General features: G+C 38.5%; 2 protein-coding genes across 5 annotated transcripts in view; one reads left to right on the top strand and one right to left on the bottom strand.

The window, feature by feature from the left end:
• Positions 1 to 2,078: 2,078 nt before the first annotated feature.
• RNF139 (ring finger protein 139) lies at positions 2,079 to 16,209 on the top strand. The gene is made up of 2 exons (XM_061123237.1): positions 2,079 to 2,308; positions 12,557 to 16,209. Exons 1-2 carry the CDS (start codon positions 2,128 to 2,130, stop codon positions 14,371 to 14,373), a joined length of 1,998 nt encoding a protein of 665 aa, XP_060979220.1. The 5' UTR covers positions 2,079 to 2,127; the 3' UTR covers positions 14,374 to 16,209.
• TATDN1 (TatD DNase domain containing 1) overlaps positions 15,224 to 24,259 on the bottom strand; it is a 31,673-nt gene continuing 22,637 nt past the window's right edge. The window contains exons 9-12 of one of the 4 annotated variants that reach the window (XM_061123238.1): positions 22,288 to 22,364; positions 18,894 to 18,964; positions 17,715 to 17,841; positions 15,224 to 15,408 (exon numbers count right to left, since the gene is read on the bottom strand). In XM_061123238.1, the coding sequence (XP_060979221.1) occupies positions 15,306 to 15,408; positions 17,715 to 17,841; positions 18,894 to 18,964; positions 22,288 to 22,364 (378 nt within the window). In that variant the 3' untranslated portion in view covers positions 15,224 to 15,305. Of the gene's footprint in view, positions 15,409 to 17,714; positions 17,842 to 18,893; positions 18,965 to 21,982; positions 22,113 to 22,287; positions 22,365 to 24,259 lie in introns of those variants that run through there. The other 3 variants (XM_061123239.1, XM_061123240.1, XM_061123242.1) reach the window with 3 other exon arrangements.

Genomic DNA, 24,259 nt, shown 5'->3' with positions numbered 1-24,259 from the left:
TCACTCATATAAATTAATTTTAAGGTAGTATTTTAAAGTCCTTGCCAGGATCTTATTCAAACCTTCATTTTTACAGATGGGGAAAGTGAGACCTATAGTGAGTTTAGAGACTTGCTTGAAGTCCTATCTGAAAGAACAACTGTGCCACCACCCTGAAAGTTCTGGTCCCAAGGTGGTATTTAGTTTTAATTAGAAATTCTTATACTAATAAAAATCTGTGCATCAGATTTAAATCAGAAACTGTTAAAACATGGATAAGAAAGTGTAGGGGAGAGACAAACGCCTTTTCCTAGGTTCTGTGACTGGGGTCCTGGAAATTAAACTGATAAAAATTAAAATAAAATTAACAAGAGAAAAAGAAGAGTTTATTGACTCATGCAGTGCACAGACGCCTGGGAGAAGCTAAGTGTTGAATAACTCAATGAGGTGGCTACAGTTTGGGGCTTATACAGCATCTTAAAAAAGAACCATATATTGTAGAGAAATGGATAAAAGGAAAAGGGGTTTAGGCTTTCAAGGATGGCAAACTCTGGGAAGGTAAACATATGGGGAAAACTAATGGAAGATAAGGATTAGTTTAATAAGGTTTGAGGGTGTTTTGAGTCTGAGCTGTCCTCTTGGTAAGGGGGCGGGACACAACTTTACCAATAGAAATTTACGTCTGATTTTTAGGTAAATGGAGGGCTTCCCTGATAGCTCAGTTGGTAAAGAATCCGCCTGTAATGCAGGAGACTCCGGTTTGATTCCTGGATCGGGAGGATCCCCTTGGAGAAGGAATAGGCTACCCATTCCCTTATTCTTGGGGCTTCCCTTGTGGCTCGGCTGGTAAAGAATCCGCCTGCAATGTGGGAGACCTGGGTTCAACCCCTGGGTTGGGAAGATCCCCCGGAAAAGGGAACGGCTACCCACTCCAGTACTCCGGCCTGGAAAATTCTAGGCAAAGAGTCACAACTGAGCGACTTTCACGAAATTAAGATCATTTAGGCAAATAGAAGGGTTAAGTGCTGAGGTGGAGAGCTTTTTGTTTGTTCCTGCTGTGTCTCAACTATCTTCAACTTAAAATAATCATGTCAAAGTGTCTTATTTTGGTCTTATGTTCTAATCCCCCACAGAAACATTAAAAAGTATGGTCTCTTCCGCCTTGAGAAGGGATTGCCTGGGTGTTCGTACCTCAAAGATGTGACCTAAATACCAAGGCCAGAGGTCTTGCCCTTTACATAATACTAATGTGGCCAACTAGTGTCCGCAGTTCTGCCCAATCAGGTAGGAGACAGGAAGGATAATGTGCAAAGGGATGTTTTTCTCGGTATCGCTTACCACACCCAGCCCAAACCACAGCGTTGCTCCATAACCCGCGAGCAGCGACGCCTGCAACAGAACCCCAGGCGGCCTGGTAGCATCTTCGCCGGAAGGTCGGCCACTCAGACCCGGCCTGTCGGTGGAGTTGAGTTGCTCTGGCGGGCGGCGCCTTTTGGCTTTCCAACTCCCAGCAGCTCTGAATCATGTTTATGGGACGTTTAATGGGCTCTATTAAAGTAACAAATAATTCCCGCCCACGGAAGCAAGGAAATCCACACTGCCCCGACGCTTCTAGTGGTGAGGCAGCTACCCGGAGGTTGCGCCACTGGGTGGCGCCAAAAGCCGCGAAGGCGCAGAAACCATGGCAACGAGAGGGACGTCTGCTACGCCGAGCGTGATGACTGCACGGGGAGCGCCCCTAGCGCCGGATTATGACGCGAGCGTCGGCGCGCGGGCTCCGCGGTCTCGCGTGACCGCGGGCGCGGCCTCCCGGTCTGGCAACAGCAGCAACGGCAGAGGCGGGCGGGCGGGCGAGGTCAAGATGGTGGCTCCGCGGGCGGGGGAGGCGGTGGAGGGAGGAGGAGCCAGACCGTAGCCGGCCGGAAACACCGACACCCGGAGGCCTCCCGGGAGCCGCCGCCGCTGCCTCCGCCGCCTGCTCCAGCTCGGGAGACGCGAGCGGGCGGCGGGGCGGGCCGTGAGAGAGACACGAGAGGAGGGAGGGCGGGGGCGGAGTCGCCTGCCTTCGCCTCCGCCCCCGGCCGCCGTCCCGGGCCCTGCCCCGCGCGGCCTTGCCCGGCCCGCCCAGCCCCGGTGTGGCAGCGGCTCATGGCGGCGGTGGGGCCCCCGCAGCAGCAGGTGCGGATGGCCCATCAGCAGGTCTGGGCGGCGCTCGAAGTGGCGCTCCGGGTGCCCTGCCTCTACATCATCGACGCCATTTTCAACACCTACTACGATTCCAGCCAAAGCCGGTTCTGCACTGGACTCCAGATCTTCCTCCGGCTCCTTGGTGAGGGGAACGGGGTAGGATGCGTCCGGGGACGGCTCAGCGGGCCGAGAAGTGCAGGAGGGGGAGGGCGGCCGTGTGCAGGTGGACGGTGGGGTGGGGCGTGTGTGTGTCAACTAGTTTCGTTTACCCCCCACCCCAAGGCGGGCGGGCGGCGTCTTTGTGGGCCGGGCGGGAGGAGGAGATGACACTGGTGTCGGAGTTGACAGCAGAGCGATCCTCCGGGCGAGTCAGCCTCCTGTTGGTTTTTGCCTCTGGAGTGAGGGTGGGGAGCAAAGAGCGATGTGCGAGCATGTGGCCCTGCGCCTGCTGCTCTCTTGGGGAGTGAGCCGCGTCCTACGGACAGCCTTGGAAAAACAGCACCTCTGCTTACGTTTTGCCATCTCGCCGTGTGTGACCTTGGGCTCGTCGTGCCAAGGCCTGGGCCTCAGTTTCCCCCTTTCCAAAATGCGCAGTATTCGTGTGGTGTTGTCTGAATGACACCCACACGAAAGAGAATGTCAATCAAATCTTGAGACTTGCCAAAGACCTTCATGAAGAAGGTGATACTTGATAATGAGTCCTAAAATTTTCTGTGAATAGAGGAGAAGGTATTGAGAACGGTTATAAAAAGGTGGCTAGAAACTGATGAGATTTATGAAAATCAGTATCTTCGTTCTATAACAGTGGAGTGTGAAAAGCATGTTGTACTTCATTCCCCGTTTTCTCTTGCATTGCCGGAGTGAGAAGCATTTCTGTTTAAGTTTTTAAGGAATTGAAACGTGGCAGATTTTGTTGATGAAATAATCAGGGTGTCAGGTTTTAGTGAGGTAGTTCTTTTGAAGTATTGCTGAGGACGAGCGGATGGTGAGATCCTTTCTAAGCCTGTCTGAGTTAGAAGCCATCTGTTGCTACTTTATTCTTTTAAAAAATAATATTGAGTTTTCTTTTCAGCGATAAATAACAACCCTTGACATTTTTTGATACTTTACTTTTGCAGTGCATTTTCACTGGTGTTATCTAACCTGACTTTCAAAAATCCCTCAAAGGAAGTTGGGTGGTGTTATGAATAGTTTCATTTTACAGGTGAGGAAACTGAAAGTTCTAGAGGTTGATACACAGCAAGATCCTTGTCTTAACGTTGTCTTAAGACATCAGGGGTGCCTCATTTTCTTCCTCAGTACAGCTGTAATCCAGATGCAGAATGGTATAGTAATGATCATAACGCTAGGCCTTAAAACTAACAAATGTGAATGTGATGTTCCTTAGCACAAGACTTGTCAGTAACGTAATCCCACTTACCGCTGCAAAAATGTGATGCCCTCATCATTTGTAGCAAAAATGGAGCTGTGTGATTTCCAGTATATTGAAATAGCGAATCATTACATTATTCACCTGAAACTACTGTTTTCTGCTACAATATAAAAAGAGAATTAGCAACCTTAATGTTTTGTACTTAACATATTTTGTTTAATACTGATATTTGGGGGGGGGGGGATAAAAATGAAGTTAGTTAAATAATGTTACAGTGAAATGAATAAGAACAGGGACCTGTTGGGAAAGCATTTTATTCATGTCATTTAGAAGTTCCTCATCATAATAAGGCAGTTGCTTGTTTCATTATATAGGTAGAAAGGTGGTCCCAGCTGAACTTATGACTGCCACCCCCCCCCACCCCCCCACCTCTCCACCTTAATTGATGACATGATAACATACGTGCCTGTAGTCAGTACCTGTGCTGATTCCTGGGGTGGGGAGACTGAGAAATGGAGAACATGGATCATTTCTATTCCTGAACCCCATAGGAGAAGAGAAAGTTTGCTAGAGAGTAGAAGCTAACAGACTCCTAGAAAACTTCATGAAATTTGAAATTACTCAGTTCTGTTTTGGGCAATAAATAACAAGTGTAACGGATTTGAGGGTGGTAGGAGGGGCTTTTCCTAGTCTGTTTTGAGAGGAGGCAGGAGGCCAAGGAGGAGGAGCCAAAAAAAAAAAAAAAAACCCAAAACTGGGTTAGAGAGGATTCACAAAGTCATTCTGGCAGCAGTGTAGCCAATGCCTTGAATGTTCTGGCCTGTATACCAGGTACTTCAGTGCAGGGCGCTCATGGTTGAGCTTCAGGCTAGGGAACTTGAAAGGAGTATTTTCTTTGATTAACTCTTTTGTAGTTCAAGAACATTGAACTGGTATTTTCTTTGTACTATATCCATGCTTCTTATTTTTGTAGCAAATCATGGAAGTTAGTATTTGACAGGTTAAATAAGAATGTGACTTCTGTCAAGTTACTTAACCTGTGTGCCTCTTTTCTCTACCTTTTTGAAGATGAACCATAATATTGTATCTCTCTTATAGAGTGTTAAGGGCAATAAGTAAGGCTATATGCTCTTATAACAGTATCTGGAATCTAGTAAGGAACATTTAATTGTTAGCTACTAGTAAACATAGTATTAATAGCTTTTAAACAAAATTTTTATACTTCAGTTAAGACCATACTACTGTGTTACAGATAATTTGGTTTTTGGAAGTCATCAGCAAAATGTTGGTGCTGTTTATTTGAAAATTTTGATTTCAGAATGTTCTCTGGGTCAGACTTTATGAAAGATACAAAATATTTTCCAAGTCTATCTCTTGGCTGCTCCTCACATTGTGTGTATTAGTCACTCAGTCATGTCCAACTCTTTGCAACTCCATTGACTGTAGCCTGCCATACTCCTCTGTCCATGGGATTCTCCAGGCAAGAATACTGGAGTGGGTTGCCATTCCTTCTCCAGGGGATCTTCCTGACCCAGGGATTGAATCCAGGTCTCCTGCATTGTAGGCAGATTCTTTACTATCTGAGCCCCAAAGGAAGCTCCTCACATTATGACAATGTAATTATACTAATTTATCATATTTGTAAGAATAATAAAATTATTAAAAACTGGTTTTGGTGGTAAAAAATTTCACCCTGAATAAAAATAAATGTCCTAAATATTTGAGGACCATTCATTGAAGGACAGGAGAGCCTGGAGGGTTGCAGAGAGTTAGTTTCGACTTAGCAACTGAACAGCAAAACAATGAAGGATCTTGTTTGTTATTCAAAGTGACAGGTTTGTGTGTAAAAGATACCCAAAGATAGTTGAAATCAATTGTTCTCCCTGGTTAGTTTTTTAATAATTGTAGACCTCTCTGTACTACTGAATTTAAATCTCAAAATTTGTTAGTCTCACCTTTTTCTTTAAGATGGAATTGTCAAGATGGAAATCTGTTCTGCATCCAGTTTTATTTATAGTGTCTAAAGAATTTACTCTCCTACAAGAAACTGTTATTTTTATGGTATCAAACTAATATGAGGCTTCTGCAGGTCAAAATACAAAGCATCTCATTTTGGAGATCCAAATTAGATCATATCATAATATATTTAATTTTTAAGAATATTAAGCTATTCTTAGGAGGTGTTAAATGCTAAATGAAATGTAACCCAGTGCAGTGTAATGCTGATTTAGCAAATCTAATTCCAAGGCAGAAAATGCAAGCAGAGGAGTTTGTTTTAATAGTATTACTCATAGAATGACAATTCATTGGCTTGAAAAGGCCTTTCTAAACATAAGAGAAAATCCAGAAATTACAAGGGAAATTTTGATAAATTTGAGTACATAAAAATGAAATACTTCTTGATGACAAAATTCTTTTTCACAAAGTTTTTTTTAAATGACACACTAAGGGTGAAATATTTGTGTCATATTTAGTTGAAGTACTAGTAAGAGTTTTACTCTGCCAATAAGAAAAATATTTACTCCCGGAGGAAAATAGGCCCCAGGATAAGCATATCAGAGTAAATGAAATGCACAAGGTCAATAAGCAAAACAAAAATTACTCAGCCTCATTTATAATTAAAGAAATGCAGTTAAAATTTTACTTACAAGATTGGTAAAGAATTCAAAGTTTGAATAAAAACTAGTTTGGCAAAGATATGGGAAAATAGATGATGTTAAACAGTTTTGGTAAGCTGTTATTTCTATGTAAAGCCACTTGGCACTGTCAACTGAAATTAAAATTCATTATACCTTTTGACTCACGATTCTAGTTCTGAATATTTGGCCTGAAGATACAGTTTTAGAGAAAATGTGGGCAAGAATATCTGTTGCAGCATTGTTGGTAATAACAAAACAAAAATTGTTAATCTAAATCTCTGTTGAAAGAGAATCTATTCATATGTGTACTAGTTACAGCCATGCAGTGAAGTTGTTGCAAAAAGTGACTTACTTTTGGTGCTGTAGAAGGAACTCAGAAAACCTGTGACTGTAAAAACAAAGTGAAGCAATTGTAATTATTGACTGCACTGGGGTAGCCTAGGGAGTCTGAGCAGGTACCATTGACATTTTGGAGGGATAATTCTTTGGTGGTGGGGGTGGCGCGATTGTGGCCAAATGATTAGTGCAAAATCTGATTCTGGTTGAGAACCACTGAGATGGACAACTAGACCAATAAAGAGCATAGAGTTGAAAGCCCAGAAACAGACTATCTATGTATGTGGAGAAACTTGATGTGTTTCAGAGGTAGAATTGAAGTACATTTGAGGTAAATGTGGACTATTCAATTTGTGGTAATTTAGTTACTTATATGGAAAAAATTATATTGAATCCTACCTCACATCAGTATATAAATAGTTCAAAGTGGACTAGTATCTTAATGTGAAAAGCAGAACTTTAAAAAGTTAGAAGAAAATGTAGAACTTTTTTATCTTAGAGTAAGGGAAAAGTTCTTTAAAACTATATAAAAACAAATGTATGAAATAATAAATTCAGTGATATTAAAATTAAAAACCTCTGTTAATCAGAGGGAGCATCAGAAAGAGAAAAGAGCAGCCTCACATCTGGAGAAGATGTTTGCATTACAGATAGCTACAAAGAGTCTGTAGTCAGAATATTTTTTTAAATGACTATTTTCAGCAAGGAAAAACAGCTCCATAAATAAATGAGCAAAAGATAAACTGGCATTTCACAGAGGAAGAAACATGAATGGTCAATAAGTAAGAAGATGCCCAGTGAGTATTCAGAAATGCAGTTTTTTGAAAAGGTTGAAAAAGACTCAGTTATTATAATGGGATCTCCTTTGGGTAAAAAGCAAAAAGAAGTATTTATCCATGAGTGTGTTTGTTTATGCAAAATTTGGTTAATTCTTCATTTAATACCTATAGGGTTGGACTTTTAAAAAATCATGTTCATATGTTTTTAATAAAAACATACTTGTTAAAATTAAAAAGCAATTTATCTTATTAATAAGAGTATCTTTTTTTAAAAGTTTGATAGAAAAAAATTTTATGCTATAGTTTGTCAGGTACATCTACAGATTAACATTTCAAGATGTTTTATTTGTTCTACATTTCATTGCATAGGTTTCCCTTGGGAGTAATAGGGCAGTTACAAGATTTATTTTACTACTGTTTCACCTTTATTCTGTCAGGTGTTGAAATGTTTTTCCACAGCTTGCTTTAGGTTATATACTAAAGGTATTGAAGGTACCTGGGGAGTTGTATTATTATTATTTCCTTCCAGTTTTTAGTCCCAAACTTCAGAATGGTTAATGGTGTGAATGGACTTTACACATAAAAGAGTTAAACATTTTGTTGTATGACGTACATGGTGATTTGTTTTTTTTGTTTGGGCTTTTTTTTTTTTTTTGGTCTGCTTGTTTTGTTGGCTTTTGGTAATCCAAATTGAAAAGGCCCTCAACTCTTTCATGAATTGAATTCATATGTAGCTTCAGAGCACCTGAATTGATTCGGATTCTAGCCTCTTTTCCTGCCTTGAGCACTTCAGTAAAACTCTAATCACTGGAGAACCAGATCCCTAAATTGTGATGTTAGTTAGTTCTATTTGCCACTGTCCCAAGGTGATTTTTCCTTGTAAAGCAGCATTTATATATAGCCTTGATTACTTATTGCAGGTCACTCTTAAATCCTAGTGAGGACTCCTGTCTAGGAGCTAAATTTTCTTAGGCCTACAGGTTAAATATCAAGAGTTGAATGTCTGGAGTTGTGAAAATGAAATGAAACGTCGGTGTTACTGACAACACTTCCTGAAGGCCTTGAGAGGGAAGAGTTCTTGAGAGACTTGGAAAGTTGACCTACGTTTTTCCTGTGAAGATGAGAGCTGATTCTGTATTCCATACACAGGAACGTGAATATAAAGGAAAAATTTAAGAACCTCATATGCATGCAAACTTTGGGTGGGAATTAAAATCATGTTATACTATTCTTGAAATGTTTATGGTGGCATGCATGTGCTCAGTTGTGTCTGACTGTTTGCGACCCCATGGACTGTGGACTGTAGTCTACCAGGCTCCTCTGTCTGTGGAATTTTCCAGGCTAGAATACTGGAGCCGGTTGCCATTTCCTACTCTAGGGGAGCTTCCTGATCCAGGGATCAAACCGGTGTCTCTTGTGTCTCCTGCACTGGCAAGTGGATTCTTTACCACTGAGCCACCAGGAAATGTTGGTCATTATTAAATCTTGGGGAGTGATTTTGATCAGGAAAGAGTAGTATAAGATTGTTACTTACAAGGAGATACCAGTCTTTGAAGTTGTAGTCTCACTGCCTTATTTGCCTGTCATATTCTCTTTTTTTCTTTTGGTACATTGCAGAAAGCAAAATGGCACTTTTTATCTGGAAGTATTTCTAAAAACCCAAATCATTCCTTAATCTGTGTGTAAAAATAAGCTTTAGTGGTGGGAAAAAAGCTATTAGAATAAAGTCTGGTTATAAGTTATAGCAAAGTTCATGAATACTGACAGGTAAAGATAATTTACCACTTTGTGAATAGCAAGTTAAAAATAATTTACAGTTCCTACTTAACTCTCTCCCTTTTTAAAAAGTGGCATAAAGTAGAACTGAAGTTATCTTGATTTAATTTTGACTTATTTTAGATTAAGTTTTGTCTCAGGAGAAAACTACTGAGTTTTGTTTTTCTGTGTAGAGAAAGTAAGATTACATATGGCATGTGGTGGCTGAATAAATTCTATTTTCTGTTACATCCCATGGAAGGGGGTTTCTCATCCTGTTCAAAAAAAAAAAAAAAAAAAAGCCCATTTTCTATTGAAAGGGCCATTCCCAGCTGACAGCTTTTTGGGAGATTGTTAGTGGTCCACTTGCTCAGCAAATCGGGTAGTTCTTGCACGGAGGTCGATGTATTTACCTTCCAGGTGATTGTTTCCTTTTGTTCTGATTCTCACAAATGACCTGACAGATTGGCCCAAAATAAAATTTGTGGGCAGTCATCATTTGGAGGAACTTGGCTCTTGCTTCTGACTGCAGTGGGTTGTGAAACACCTGCGTTGTAACGTGCGTTGTCGGTCTTGGTTACATACCGGAGTCACATGGAGAGATGGATGTTTTGTTTGGAGTTTGTCACTTTTTCTGTACGCCATGGCTTGATTTCTCCGCTTTGTCTTGTCATAGTTTTTCATTTCCAAGTGGGCTGTCTTTCATGGTTGCCTTTAAAAATATAATTCAGAATTCAACAGAAATGTTTATTTCCCTAGTGAATACTAATTGGACTTTATTTTCTACAAAATATTTTGGAATCCATAGATGTAAAAGTTCAGATCCTTGCTTGCTATCAAGGACACATTATATATTACGGTCAGGTTATTATAAACTGGGGCTTCCCTGGTAGCTCAGCTGGTAAAGAATCCACCTGCAATGTGGGAGATCAGAATTCTATCCCTGGGTTGGGAAGATCCCCTGGAGAAGGGCATGGCATCCCACTCCAGTATTCTTGCCTGGAGAATCCTCATGGACAAAGGAGCCTGGCGGGCTACAGTCCATGGGGTCACAAAGAGTCAGACATGACTGAGTGACTAAGCGCACACACACAATTATAAACTACAGTATCAGGTAATGTCTGAGTGTCTGTCGGATGGGTAGGATTTGGACAGTCAGGGATTTGGGAAGTTGATGGGGCCATCCTGCTAGGCAAAGAGAAGAATGTAAATACAACTAATTACAGCAGAGAAGAAGGGGTGTGTTTAAGAAAGAAATCTTAAGTGTTGGTTCCTGTGTTGAGAGGAATATTATTGATACTTTATAGCAAATTGGGTCCTTGAATGTTAGAACAAGACCTGTAGATTTTAATCAGTAAGAGCTGCTGCAGTATTTTGAGCCACAGACATGAAGAAAGGCAATTTGGTGGCTTGTAGGTGGATTTGAATGAAAGAGTTTTTGAGACAGACTAATAGATGGGTGTCATTGAGGAAAAGGGAGCTATAGTTATTAGTAGAATTTGTCACTAATATCAGAGTTTGAGGCTGGGGGTCTAGAGGTACAGCTAAAAGAATAATAATGGTATCTCTGACTGAAATTGGAAATTGAAAGGAAGAGCTGTTTGAGGTGAGTTTAGGTTTAGGTTTTAGAAATTCTGAGTATTGTAGTTGCAGTGCAGAAGTAGAAATAGGTGAATAATTGGATGTGGTTTCCATAGTTGAAACCTTGGATAATAATGTTTATTGTAATCTCACTTAAAAATTTGTCAGAGCACCAAGAAAGATGGTGCATATGAGACCGTATATTGGTGCTTATGGAGTTGGGGAGGGGGGGAAACTTACTAAAATACGTTTTGGTTTTCTGAATGCTACTTTAGTTTGAAGAATAATCAGAAGGATGACTGTTTGAAGAAAGGGCTTCCCAGGTGGCGCTAGTGGTAAAAAACAAAAAACAAAAAACCCATAAAACAAAAAACCCACCTGCCAATGCAGGGATATGTAAAGAGATGCGGGTTTGATCCCTGGATCAGGAAGATCCGCTGGAGGAGGGCAAAGCAGCCCACTTCAGTATTCTTGCCTGGAGAATCCCATGGACAGAGGAGCCTGGCAGGCTACAGTCTGTGGGGTCACAGAGTTGGACATGACTGAAGCAACTTGGTACACACACACATTTGAAGAAAAAGACTCAAACATAAGGAGAAAGGAAATGTGGAGGACATGTTTGGTATCTGTAGGAAAGTATGTACAGAAAGTGAATTTGGACCCAAGGGAGAATTCTCAGATTTAAGCAGCAGGAAAAATAAGAGCCTGCAGGAGTTCACAGTTTAAGTAAAAGGAGGAAATAGGAGTAACTATAAATGTAAAACTTAAACTTGACATCCTAAAGAACACTTTTAAGAAAAATCTCAGATTTAATAGGAATAAATGTTGTCCATTTTGCTTATTTTTAGTGTTTTTGTAATGAAATTATCTTAACTATTTTTTTAAGGTTTTCTTCAAATTTTTTTACATTATCAAAGTATGATAACACATTTACAGGAGACTTGGAACATACAAAACAAGGTTATATATAGTTCAATTACATATTACAATTTTTTAAGTAGATAAATGAAGATTTTTAGTTGGCGTTTCAATATCAAACTCTCAAAAATTAATAGAATTAGTATACAGAGAAGGATATAATAGACCTGAAAAGCACTGTGAACTAATTCAACATAATTCAGATTTATACAGTTTTCACACAACAGTAGTATACAAATTCTATTAAGTTCCCGTAGACTGTAAACTAGGAGACACTGGAACATATCCAGGGGCATAAAACAGGGTGCAGAAATTTCATGGTCCAAAGATATTGAGATCATATGGAGTCTGTTCTCTTATCACTGTGGAATTATGTTAGAAATCAGTATCAAGGGATATTTGAAAATAACCCACATATTTTCAGGTGCAATGTGACATTCACCTGGAGAGACCTTCCACCTACCCATTGAAAGCCTCAATAAAGTTAAGCTGAAAAAAACACAGAGGGTAATTTCAGAGAAGAAAGCATTTAAATGCTGTGGTATCAAGATGAGATATTAATATTAAAGATACTTTAAACAAAATCCCATGTATTTGGAAATTAAATGTCCACTTTTAAATGACAGGTGTATCTAAGAAAACTATTTTTGAATAATTTTGAAATTACAGTATACATTCTTTCAAGTTTAAAGCTTTGTTAAACTGTATATCACAACAATCTCATCTTGGAAATATTTTAGTAATTTGGTTTCTGGAGATATAATGCTACTTGAATTACTTTGAAAATTAGAAAATAAGGAGTAAGATGTTAAGGATATGTTTGATCTGTCCTGTTGAACTCTGATTTTACAAAACATTTATTGGCCTTTAAGCCTAAATTGTCTTGAGGCATAATGTTCGTCAGTTTGAAAATGTTCATACTTATTAAAGGAAGAATATCATAACTTTTAATGGAAAAACATTCTTTAACAAAGTTTCATTCGAATGACCTCTTTCTCTCTTTTTTTTAGGTATATTTGTATCCAGTATTGTTCTGATCTTGTCACAGCGATCACTTTTCAAGTTTTACATGTACAGCTCAGCCTTTCTATTAGCTGCGACTTCAGTGTTGGTAAATTATTATGCTGCTTTGCACATTGACTTCTATGGTGCCTACAACACATCAGCTTTTGGAATTGAGCTGCTTCCTCGAAAAGGGCCCTCGCTGTGGATGGCACTCATTGTTCTACAGCTAACATTTGGAATTGGATACATCACACTACTCCAAATTCATTCCATCTATTCACAGTTAATTATTTTGGATCTCTTGGTTCCTGTAATAGGCTTAATCACAGAACTACCGTTACACATCCGAGAGACTTTAGTTTTTACTTCTTCCTTGATTCTCACATTAAATACAGTGCTTGTCTTGGCAGTGAAACTTAAGTGGTTTTATTATTCCACAAGATATGTTTACCTTTTAGTGAGGCACATGTATCGAATTTATGGGTTACAGTTGTTGATGGAGGACACTTGGAAGAGGATCCGCTTCCCAGATGTCCTGAGAGTCTTCTGGCTGACAAGAGTTACAGCTCAGGCTACAGTGTTAGTGTACATTTTAAGAATGGCCAGTGAAGCGGATTCCTTCTTTCTCTCTTGGGATGACTTCTGGGACCTCATTTGCAACCTTATCATTAGTGGATGTGACTCCACACTCACTGTCCTGGGCATGAGTGCTGTCATCTCCTCAGTAGCCCACTACTTGGGTCTTGGAATATTGGCCTTCATTGGATCGACTGAAGAAGACGACAGGCGACTTGGCTTTGTAGCACCTGTTTTATTTTTCATTTTGGCTCTTCAGACTGGTTTAAGTGGGCTAAGACCAGAAGAGAGACTTATTCGCTTAAGCAGAAACATGTGCCTTTTATTAACAGCAGTCCTGCATTTCATCCATGGAATGACAGACCCCGTATTAATGTCGCTCAGTGCCTCTCATGTGTCATCTTTTCGTAGACATTTTCCTGTGCTCTTTGTTTCTGCTTGCCTGTTTATTCTTCCTGTTATACTCAGTTATGTTCTTTGGCATCACTATGCACTAAATACATGGTTATTTGCAGTTACAGCCTTTTGTGTGGAGCTCTGCTTAAAAGTAATAGTTTCTCTCACTGTTTATACGTTATTCATGATTGATGGCTACTATAATGTCCTCTGGGAAAAGCTTGATGATTATGTCTACTATGTTCGTTCAACAGGCAATATTATTGAATTTATATTTGGAGTAGTAATGTTTGGAAATGGGGCTTATACTATGATGTTTGAGTCAGGAAGTAAAATCCGGGCTTGTATGATGTGCTTACATGCCTATTTTAACATCTACTTACAAGCGAAAAATGGCTGGAAGACATTCATGAATCGTAGAACTGCTGTAAAAAAAATTAATTCACTTCCTGAAATAAGGGGGAGCCGCCTACAAGAAATAGATGACGTATGTGCAATCTGCTACCATGAGTTTACAACATCTGCTCGTATCACACCATGTAATCACTATTTCCACGCACTTTGCCTTCGGAAATGGCTGTACATTCAAGATACTTGTCCAATGTGCCATCAAAAAGTGTACATTGAAGATGATATCAAGGATAACACAAATACATCTAACAACAATGGATTTATTGCACCCAATGAAAATCCAGAGGAAGCTATACGAGAAGCTGCTGCCGAATCTGACAGGGAATTGAATGAAGATGACAGTACAGATTGTGATGATGATGCTCAGAGAGAAAGAAACGGAGTGATTCAGCACACAGGCACAGCAGCTGAAGAACTGATTGATGACGATACTGATTAAAATAGCATTTACTGATCATTGAGGTATCTGTTTAAAATTCAGTTCATCCAGAATGGAGTAATCTGCTTCACTTCAGTGTGTAACCAAGCACAAAAACAGTATCAGTGTTGAATCTGTGAATGGTTTTCCGTTTACTGTGATGTGCTACTGTAAATATACCTCTTTAATTACTTCTGGTCTCTTTGGTGACCTATTTAAATTTGTGTACATTATTGTACATAGAATAAAATGTTTTCACATTTTTATGACAAATTTGAACAAATAACTTTTTAATAGATGTAATAATATGGTGCGTCAACTGTGCCAAAGATTCCTCAATGAAAGTCTGTGATGTATCCAACTCGGGACCCTAGTTGTTCTTTAAAATGGGTGCGAGAGAATAAAAATGCAAATCAGGGGAAACTATGTTAAATCAAGGAAATAAAACAACTTGGACCAGAGGATAAATTCTATATGTATGTAGAGTATTTTGCAATTAAGGGGAAAATAGGCTGTCAGAAGTGACTGAGACTTTTTTGACACTTGAGATTAGCATTGTAGTTGAGCTGGGTTTCAAAGTAATGATTCAGATCAGAGACTGTGCGAGTTGAGAAGTAAGCTTATTTATAGCAGCTAAACTTTGGTATAAACCAGGATGTGCTAATGGTTTTAATTTTGATGTAAAAATCAGTATAAGCCATTCTGTCTTTGCAGCATTGTCATAACATTGTCCTTTTAAACTTTTAAAGAGATTACAAAATGAAATACTTTGGGGGGTTTTCAGTATTTTAAACCAAAATTAAGTGATTTTAGAAAATTCTGATCTGACTTCATGGGTGGTATGCAGTGATATGATACCTCTTTAGACAACTTCCAGAGAGTTCCTTTATTGAAACTTAAGTTTTATCATGAAATTTTATATACATGGTGGGAAAATGGGAGACACATATCAATTACATATCAGGAAAAAATATTTTAATAGTGTTGTTATATAGTGTATTGGCTAGTTCCAGTGGATCTTCATCTCTTACTGCTGACATTATCTCCAGGATTTGACTAAAACAAAACAAAAATAGATGGTTAAATTTCTAAGTAAATATTGTTTTAAAGATATTTATCTTTTTTCACATAAATGAAAAGATACTGTTTTAGCATCTTTAGCATAAAAAGCCTAACAGTATGTATTAAAGTTTTCAGCAGTGTTAACAGAAAAGTTTAACTGCTAGGATATTTAAAACAAAGCAATTAGAAATAAATTTCTGGGACAATCTTGCATGTAACTAGAGCCAGGAACCAGGTTCAAGTAAATCATAAAGCCAGCCCATATTATGTGTCCCACAGTTGTGGAACTAACCAGTGAAAATAACGAGCCCTTTTAAACTGGGGGTCATTACACATTAGTGGGTCACGATGAACTTTTAAAAAATTAAAAGTACACTTGCATTTAGTAAGGGAAATAGTGTTCCATTTTTGTTTGGGTTATATTTATATATGCAAATGTGTACCAAGTCACACAGTGTGGTATTGTGGGGATAGCAGTCAAGAGTTTGAAAGCCACTGCTTAGATAACTAGTTGTAAAGGGCAGCAAGAAACTGCCGCATCATCATCAGCACGGGGACAGCAGAGGAAGCTAGAACACGGGACTTGGAAGTGCACTGGGGGTGGGGTGGGGGTGGGGAGAGAGGTGCTTTCTCTTCCTGTAGGTTTTGCCCTGCAACAGAAAGGTGCCCGTCTTTCACTTTCTTTGCCTAGAATGATGGTAATTATCAGCAGTGTTTTCTAGCAATATTGCATGTAGACAGAATATTTCTTATGCATGAATTAGAAAATTCAGTCAAATTAAACATTTAAATATTCCTTGTCTTAAGCTTTTTGTTTCCCTTTATGGGTTTTTAAAATATGAGCACCTAAGAGGAATCAAGAGACAGAGATTAGCAATTAACTGGAACTTTTAAGTTCTATAATAGTGACAAATGCTTTGTTTAACATATATTAAACGAAGTGACTAGGAAATTTTTATCTGACAAAATATGCTAAAAGAAAATCTATTAACATTTAAAGTGACACTAAAGACCCGGTTTTCTTAGCAAATTACAGAGTTTTCTTCTATAGACTACTTGGAACTGGAAATTAATACATAATACTGAGAAATCAGTATGATTCCTGCCACCAGTCTCCCTTCCAGTCTTTTCTCCACATGGATTGATTGATACCAACCAGTTCAATAGCTTTCCTACTTAAAATCCTTTGGGTCCTGATAAAATCTAAACCACAGATGGTGGCACATGGGCTGCACTCTCTGGCCTGTCCTCCCTATCACTTACTGAGCATCCTACTTTCTGCCACACTGCGGTCACTGTTCGCAGCTCTTCCCCAGCCTGCCTTCACTCAAGCTGTGTGTTTATCTCCGTCTGGCCTAACTCCCAGTCCAGCTCAGTAAACAGTTGAAATGTCACTCGAGTTAAGCGCTCTATTTCCCCTCAGGGCAGGCAGCTGCTCTGTCCTGTGTGTGTCCCTACCCCTGTAACAGCACTGCTGTCTTGGATTATACTTACTGTCTGCTTGTTTGCACCAGGAGGATCTTTGTCAGACTTGTTTGATGCCTGACCCAAAGTGCCTGGCACAGTGCACCTGCTTATCTGGTGGGGTCAGGGACTCAGTAACCTGTATCCCCCCTGATACTTGACAAGAGCTCCAGAATGTATTTCATGGAATTCACAGTCTAAAGTGGGGGGAGGGGTAATCTCTATTCAAATAATTAAAACTGTTAAAAAGATGCTAATTAGTATTCAGCATTAGACTAGAGGCATGTTTATTTCTGAAATGTAGTTTAAAATTTTTCAGTTTGCAAATGTTGATTTTCCCAAGGAAGTAAAATTCTGTAAAGTTCTGCACTTTTTTCCAGTTGGAAAAAGGAAATCCTTTCTATGATTTGTCCTTTTGTTCAGAGGCTTAAAGAACAGTGTTATTTCTTAGGTTTATTCAAGCTGTGAAATCATTTGGGTCTCCTGCTAAGATTGCTTTTATAACCATCAGCAGGAAACCTGCAAGATAACAGAACTTAAGCCAGGTAAGGTAATTCTATCTATGGAGAGCTTTAAGAGCTTTCCCCGTCCCTACAAAATGACAAATGACCAGAATCACTTCAAGTTCTTACTGCTATATAGTAAAACCACTTTGGGTTGAGAGGGTATGGGAAAAAAAAGCTGATACAAATTCCTCCAAATCACTGCATTAAAATGGTCTTTTTGATAACATCATTTGGATTTCATCCAACTTTAATTCTGTACCTTGAATTAATTTTGTAAACTGTTGGTGATTGACTTTAATATTCTGAAGGCCCTGAAAACAAGATACTTACATTATATGGCAGGGTTCATTTCTGTCTTTCAAACAGTGCCCGTTTTCCCACTTCTTTTTGGTAGGAAATGAAGTTTTTATATATTTTGATCCAGCATGTGTACTTTTGACTCCACACCAAGGTGCATCTAAAGGTAAGCAAAGAAAGATTCTCAAAGAGATTTACCTTTTTAAGTTGTTTTTGTTTTAGTGAATATTATCAAACTATTATATAACCTCTAAAAAATATAAGCCATGATTCAGCTTAAATGGTAAAAGGCAACAGAAAACAGCTTTAAGAAAGTACAAGATGAAATCTTGAACTGTACAAATTCTTTTAAAACTTTTATTCCTCTTTTCCCCCACTAACAATAGGCTTTTAAAAAATGATCTAAAGCTAAAATAAAATACAGTAGTAACATGAAAACATTTAAAACTTTTTTTGCCTCTACTAAATGTAAAACAGTGGCTTTTTTTTTTTGGCTGCACAGTGTGGCATGCAGGATCTTAGTTTCCTGACCAGGGATCAAACCCACACCCCCTGCATTGGAAGCATGAAGTCTTAACCACTGGACTGCCAGGGAGGTCCCCAACTGTGCTTTGAATACTGGGATTATTTACTTACCTAACTCTCTAATAAAGAATTAAAATAGTTTACACATTTTACAACCATTAATAATTTTCATGACTTCCCTAAGGAAATATACCTGATTTCTTCAGAATGACTCAGTCTTGACTTTATTTAAAAACTCCATGTGTATAAGAAGAGCCTCAAGTTCAGACTACAGACAGAATTTTTAGCTCTGAACTTTGTATTCTGAGAGGCAAGAGATTAATTTCTAAAATGCTTAAACCCAATTTGATTTAAATGTTTGCATTACTTTAAAAGTATTATACAATTAAGCCATTGTATAAAAAAATTCTGAATAGTTTTTAAATCCATTCTTGTTTAATAAAATAATCTCCTTAGTTACCAGATAGTCTCACACTGCATTTTTAAATGCTTAGGCTTAGTCAAGCTTCTAGATTGAAAAAATCGCTTGCATGAATATTTTTCTATTACAACTCCCCAAAGACTTTCTGACAAGTATAACTGTTGAGGTTTAAGAATGCTTTTCAAAATAAAATATTTGTTATTACTTTTCTCTAACTCTTGGGGGTATGGTTTAATATGAAAATTAAGTTCTAAAAGCAAACTTACCAGTCTCAATCATTAATTTTTCACTAGGTATTGACTTTAGAACTTCCAAATTAGCCTCAGTTTTCAGTGAGCTTTAAAAAGAAAGGTTACTTATATATAAAAATGTATTTAATGAATAACGACTTTTTCATACTATAAACGTGTTTAAAACAGATTGCAAAACTAACCCAAAATCCTGAAGGAAAACTTTGGTTGGCTACAATGGAAGTGTACTTTAGAAAAGTGTTTGCACATCCTTTCCTTATAGAATCCAGATTAAGAACTGTTCCAAGCAGATCTCACTTCAGGGGATGAAATTTTTTATGTTTATCAGTTGATCATCCAATAACTTTCTGTAACAGTCTATGTTAAAAAATCTTTTAAAGATCTTGCATTGCACCCCCCATTCCTCACCCTCCCAAATCTGGAAACTTGTAGAATCTTCCGCTACTCTCTAGACATTGTGAAACTTGGTAACGTGTCCGAGCATGAAACATTTTCATCCATTTAGGCAGTTGGAACCTTCTGATTGAGATTTTCCCCCATGCCTAACTCAGGGAAAACATTATGGAAAAACAGGATGTTTCCTCTTTCATTTTCTCTCTTCCCTCTGGGACTTTCATTAGTCAAGTTTAGGACTCCTGAATTGGTCTCCTAGGTCCTGCTTCTTTCATACCTCTTTTTCTGGGGGATTGATTTTCATTTTCAGACTCTGAGACAGACTGGATTATTGGTCCCAATTCTCTCTCCTTTGACAGAATTATGTATCTGCATCTTTGCCATTTCTTAGTAGGAAGAAGGAACCTGAATCTGGCCATGGCCTCAAGACTGGCTTTGACCAATGGGATATGGCCAGAGGCTTGGAATGCACTTTTATGATTTACAATGGCAATCTCAGGATCTTCTGAGATTAGCATGCGCCAAGTAGCTGCTACCTGGGTGTCTAGGCACCTGGAATGAAAACACAGGGTGAAGATCTGAACCCAACATGTACCCTGTGGCAGAGAGCTCACATTATCAATTAAACCCCACCAGACTCAAACCCATGAGTGTTAAAGTTTAACGTAATATGCCAGTGAGTTTGGGGATGGTTTGCTATGTAATGTGATGATGACTAATACTGTCTTTATGTTGCACTTTTTATTTCAAGACCTCTTATAACTATTTGTGGAGTTTCAAATAGATACACAACTAGAATATATAGAACTCTCCGCCTGTATTTATTATCTAGCCCCATCAGTTATCAACTCCTGATTGATCTTGTGCATCCACTTACCCCTGCTGTCTCCTATATAAGGAAAGTTGTATGGATTCAACATTTTAACACATCTCTAAGCATAAGGATTTTTTAAAAGACAGTACTATTATGTCTTAAGAAAAATCCAACTCTTTATCATATCTAGTATTCAAATTGTCATACCTACTCCTTTTGTTTGACCTAGGGTTCAAATGAGGGACAAATATTACAGTTGGTCATCAGTGTTCTAAATTTCTTAACCTATTAACTTCACCTGCATCTTTTTTCCCCCATGAAATATGTTGAAGAAAACCAGTTGTTTGCCCTGATAATCTCCCCGTCTTGACTTCATCTGTGCGTTGTCTTTTAACAGGGTCCTGCGTCCTCTGCATTTCTTCAAGGAGCTCTAAAGTACAATCCAGAATCTTGATCGGATTCAAGTTGAATTTTATTTTTTTGCAAGAATTTCATAGGCAGTAGTATGTATGATCTTCTGTCCAGAAGCACATAATATCTAGTTGTCCTTTAAGTCAGATGTAGATGCCCCAATGCCTAGACTGATTAGTTCATAAGGAGTTGCAAAATAATACTATAATTCCATCAGCCTGTCATTTATTAGCTAGAATACCTGTATAGAGAGAAAATTCCTGTCTACTATTAGGTACTCAGTGGTAGAGGTAAATAAAAAAATCTTTTAAGTGTGTTGATTCCCTAGCTTCCTCCAGTGGTGCTGTTATTTTTAACACATTAATTTTTAGTATTTTTTAAAAATTAAAGTCTTTAAGTTTTTTTTTTAATCTTTAAGAAGCTCTTACTTTTGTATTTTTCCTTAGCATTCTGTTCATATTTTATAGATGAAACATCTCAAATCTTTAAAGGATCTCTTTTAAAGTGCTTTTCCCTAAATAGTTTCCTCTAATGTTAATTTTTCTGTTTATCTGGGTCTTTTTCTTTCTGCTGGTTCACCTCATTTATCTGATGGTCCCCTGGTTATGTTTAAGGAAGCCTGGGTTGCCCATGTTGGGTTTCCTCTGCTCTTGTGTAAATAGGACTATTTTACTGCCAGCTCTCTGAATGGAGATTGTTCCTGGAAGCCCCTTGTGGGACAGGCCAGAACTGGGCGTGCTGACCCACAATTTCACTTAAGGGTGCTGCTGCTGCTGTTGTGTCTGAGATTCTGCGACCCCGTGGACTGTAGCCCACCAGGCTCCTCTGTCCAAGGGATTTTTCTGGCAAGAATAATGGAGTGGGTTGCCACTCCCTTCTCCAGGGCATGTTCCCAACCCAAGGATCAAACCCTTGTCTCCTGCTTGGCAGCAGGATTCTTTACTACTGAGCCACCTGTAATGTACTATAAAATTAAATCATTGATTAATTTAAAATATGAAAGAAACATCTAGGACATTTACTTAAGTCTTAATTCTAGAGCAAAATAATTTCCTATTTCTATTTTCAAAAATGGAATTTAGTAAAAAAAAAAAAGTATATATAATAAAAATAATGAACTAGAACACTGAAGAGGGGAAGGAAGTCTTACTATTTCGCAATTGATTTACTGAACTACACTGATAGCTGAGAAAAGACACTGGTAAAAACGCCAAATTAAAAAACTTGGAAGAAATTGAGCCCAGGGATCCAGCATGCTAGTGGACTGCATTGGGTGCCTGAAGTTTAAGTGTATATAAAAGCAGGAAGGTCACCAAGTGAGGAAAAGTATAAAGTTCTCACACTGAGTGACTACACCTGTTTCCTAACTTCTCTGTGCCTCCGTTTCTTGGCCTACAGACACAGAAGACGACTGTCATAGTGTGACCTTTCCCTCATAGATGGATATCACTTGTGTATATGTATATGCAATGCTGGGAATACATACATGTTTTAAAGGGATGAAATGATCTGAAAATAAACTGCATTGCTAGAGAAAGCTAGCTGCTGACATCAGCAAAAAATTGTTTTCCATCACTGGAACACAGGATAGCAGTTTATAATTTTCAAGCTTTAATCTGTAATAGTAACATATTATTTCTTACATTTATTACTAAAATGCACAGACCAAGATCAATACAATACACATACACAAATTTTAATAGAACAAATTTAAACCTTTATCAGCAATTCACTATAAAACAATTTAAGGAATCTGCTTAATATAAAAGTTAAAAGCACTTAAGGACCTACCAACCATTAAACCCTATATAGAGACCCAAGTCCATCAAAGCAGCTGCTGCTTCCTTGGTACCATCAAATGAATGCACCTAAGGACATGAAGGCACAATTTTATTATAATACTTTTTCTTTAAAATTCTAAATAACCTTAATAGGCTTTCTAAGTAAAAATATAAATGCAATATGGATATTTGGAATATGGGATTTCAAAGGTGGCTACTACAGTTTTTATTTTCAAATCAAACTACAATTATAGCCTGTCATCTCCAATGTGATGAAGAAAGGAGGAGATGGTTGCTAGAATTTCTGTCTATGGCTGTGCTGAGGTCTCTGTACCTCTAGGAAGGGGACTGGAAGAGGGAGCCACATTCTAGGCAAGGCATAAGGAAAAGTGGACATGTACATAACTTTAAAATTTTAGATGTTCAATTTTTCTGTTAGAGGATACTTTTTTCCCTAAAAGAGAATTAAGAGACAAACTAAGATCTATAAAGAGATTGTAAGAACATCAATTAAATTGTAAATTGTTACATAGTCTATATCAGCTCAGCAAGCAAAAAGGATTAAGATGGTCTTTTTCTCCTTCAAAGATAAAAATGTTCACACTTTTGATATATTTGTTATTTGTGTAATCAAAACAATAAGTGAAATGACTCCTTTAAACAAGTGATGTCATGTTAATACACCACCTAGAGTCTGAACATACTGTGGATCATGTGTTTCTCAAAAATAAAACAACACAGCTGTTCAAGAGGGTCGGTTCTACCTCTCAGCATCTCCAGCTGACTAGAGAGAAAAAGAGCCTCTGATAGCACCAAGATAATTTGAAATACAACCCTCATAAACCACTGTAGAAAATTATTCTTTATTTGGCAATTTTTTTAATAAAGTTCAAACAGGTTGGATTTGTTGTTGATGTTAATTTTTTTAAACTACAGCTGGCCCTTCAACAACACAGGCCTGAACTGAGAAGGTCCAATTACATCTGGTTTTTTCCAACAGTAAATACTACAGTACTACATGATCCTTTGTTGGTTTAATCTGCAGATGCAGAACTATGTGGGCAACCCACATACGTAGGGCTGACTGTAAGTTATACATGGATATCTGATGCACACAGGGTCAGTGCCCCTAACCACCACCACACTGTTCAAAGGTCAACTGTATTATCCTGGCTGTTTAGTCACTAAGTTGTGTCTGTCTCTTTTATGATCAAAATTCTCCCAAGCCAGGCTTCAGCAGGACATGAACCAAGAATTTCCACGTGTTCAAGCTGGATTGAGAAAAGGCAGAGGAAGCAGAGATCAAATTGCCAATATCCGCTGAATCACAGAAAATGCAAGAGTTCCAGAAAACATCTGCTTTATTGACTGTGCCAAAGCCTTTGACTGTGGGTCACGACAGACTGTGGAAGATTCTTAAAGAGATGGGCATACCAGACCACCTTACCTGCCTCCTGAGAAATCTGTATGCAGGTCAAGAAGCAATAGAACTGTACATGGAACAACAGACTGGTTCCAAATTGGGAAAGGAGTACATCAAGGCTGTATATTGTCACCCTGCTTATTTAATGTATATGCAGAGTACATCATGAGAAACACAGGGCTGGATATAGCACAACTGGAATCAAGATTGCCGGGAGAAATATCAATAAACTCAGACATGCAGGTGACACCACCCTTATGGCAGAAAATGAAGAACTAAAGAGCCTCTTGATGAAAGTGAAAGCAGAGAGTGAAAAAGCTGGTCTAAAACTCAACATTCAAAAAACTAAGATCACAGAATCCGGTCCCATGACTTCATGGCAAACAGATGGGGAAACAATGGAAAAAATGACAGACTTTATTTTTGGGGGCTCCAAAATCACTGCAAATGGTGACTGCAGCCATGAAATTAAGAGTCTTGCTCCTTGGAAGAAAAACTATGACAAACCTAGACAGCATATGCAAAAACAGAGATATTACTTTGTCGACAAAGGTCCATC

Source organism: Dama dama, chromosome 21, assembly GCF_033118175.1.
Source record: "Dama dama isolate Ldn47 chromosome 21, ASM3311817v1, whole genome shotgun sequence".
NCBI lineage: Eukaryota > Metazoa > Chordata > Mammalia > Artiodactyla > Cervidae > Dama > Dama dama.
This window is presented reverse-complemented; position numbering and strand designations above follow the sequence as displayed.

What these genes read in the sequence shown, in the direction of transcription:
- RNF139 (XM_061123237.1), top strand. Translation starts at nt 2,128, where the DNA reads ATGGCGGCGGTGGGGCCCCCGCAGCAGCAGGTGCGGATGGCCCATCAG. An exon ending in GATCTTCCTCCGGCTCCTTG is followed by an intron (nt 2,309 to 12,556) that starts GTGAGGGGAACG and finishes TCTTTTTTTTAG; the next exon opens with GTATATTTGTATCCAGTATT.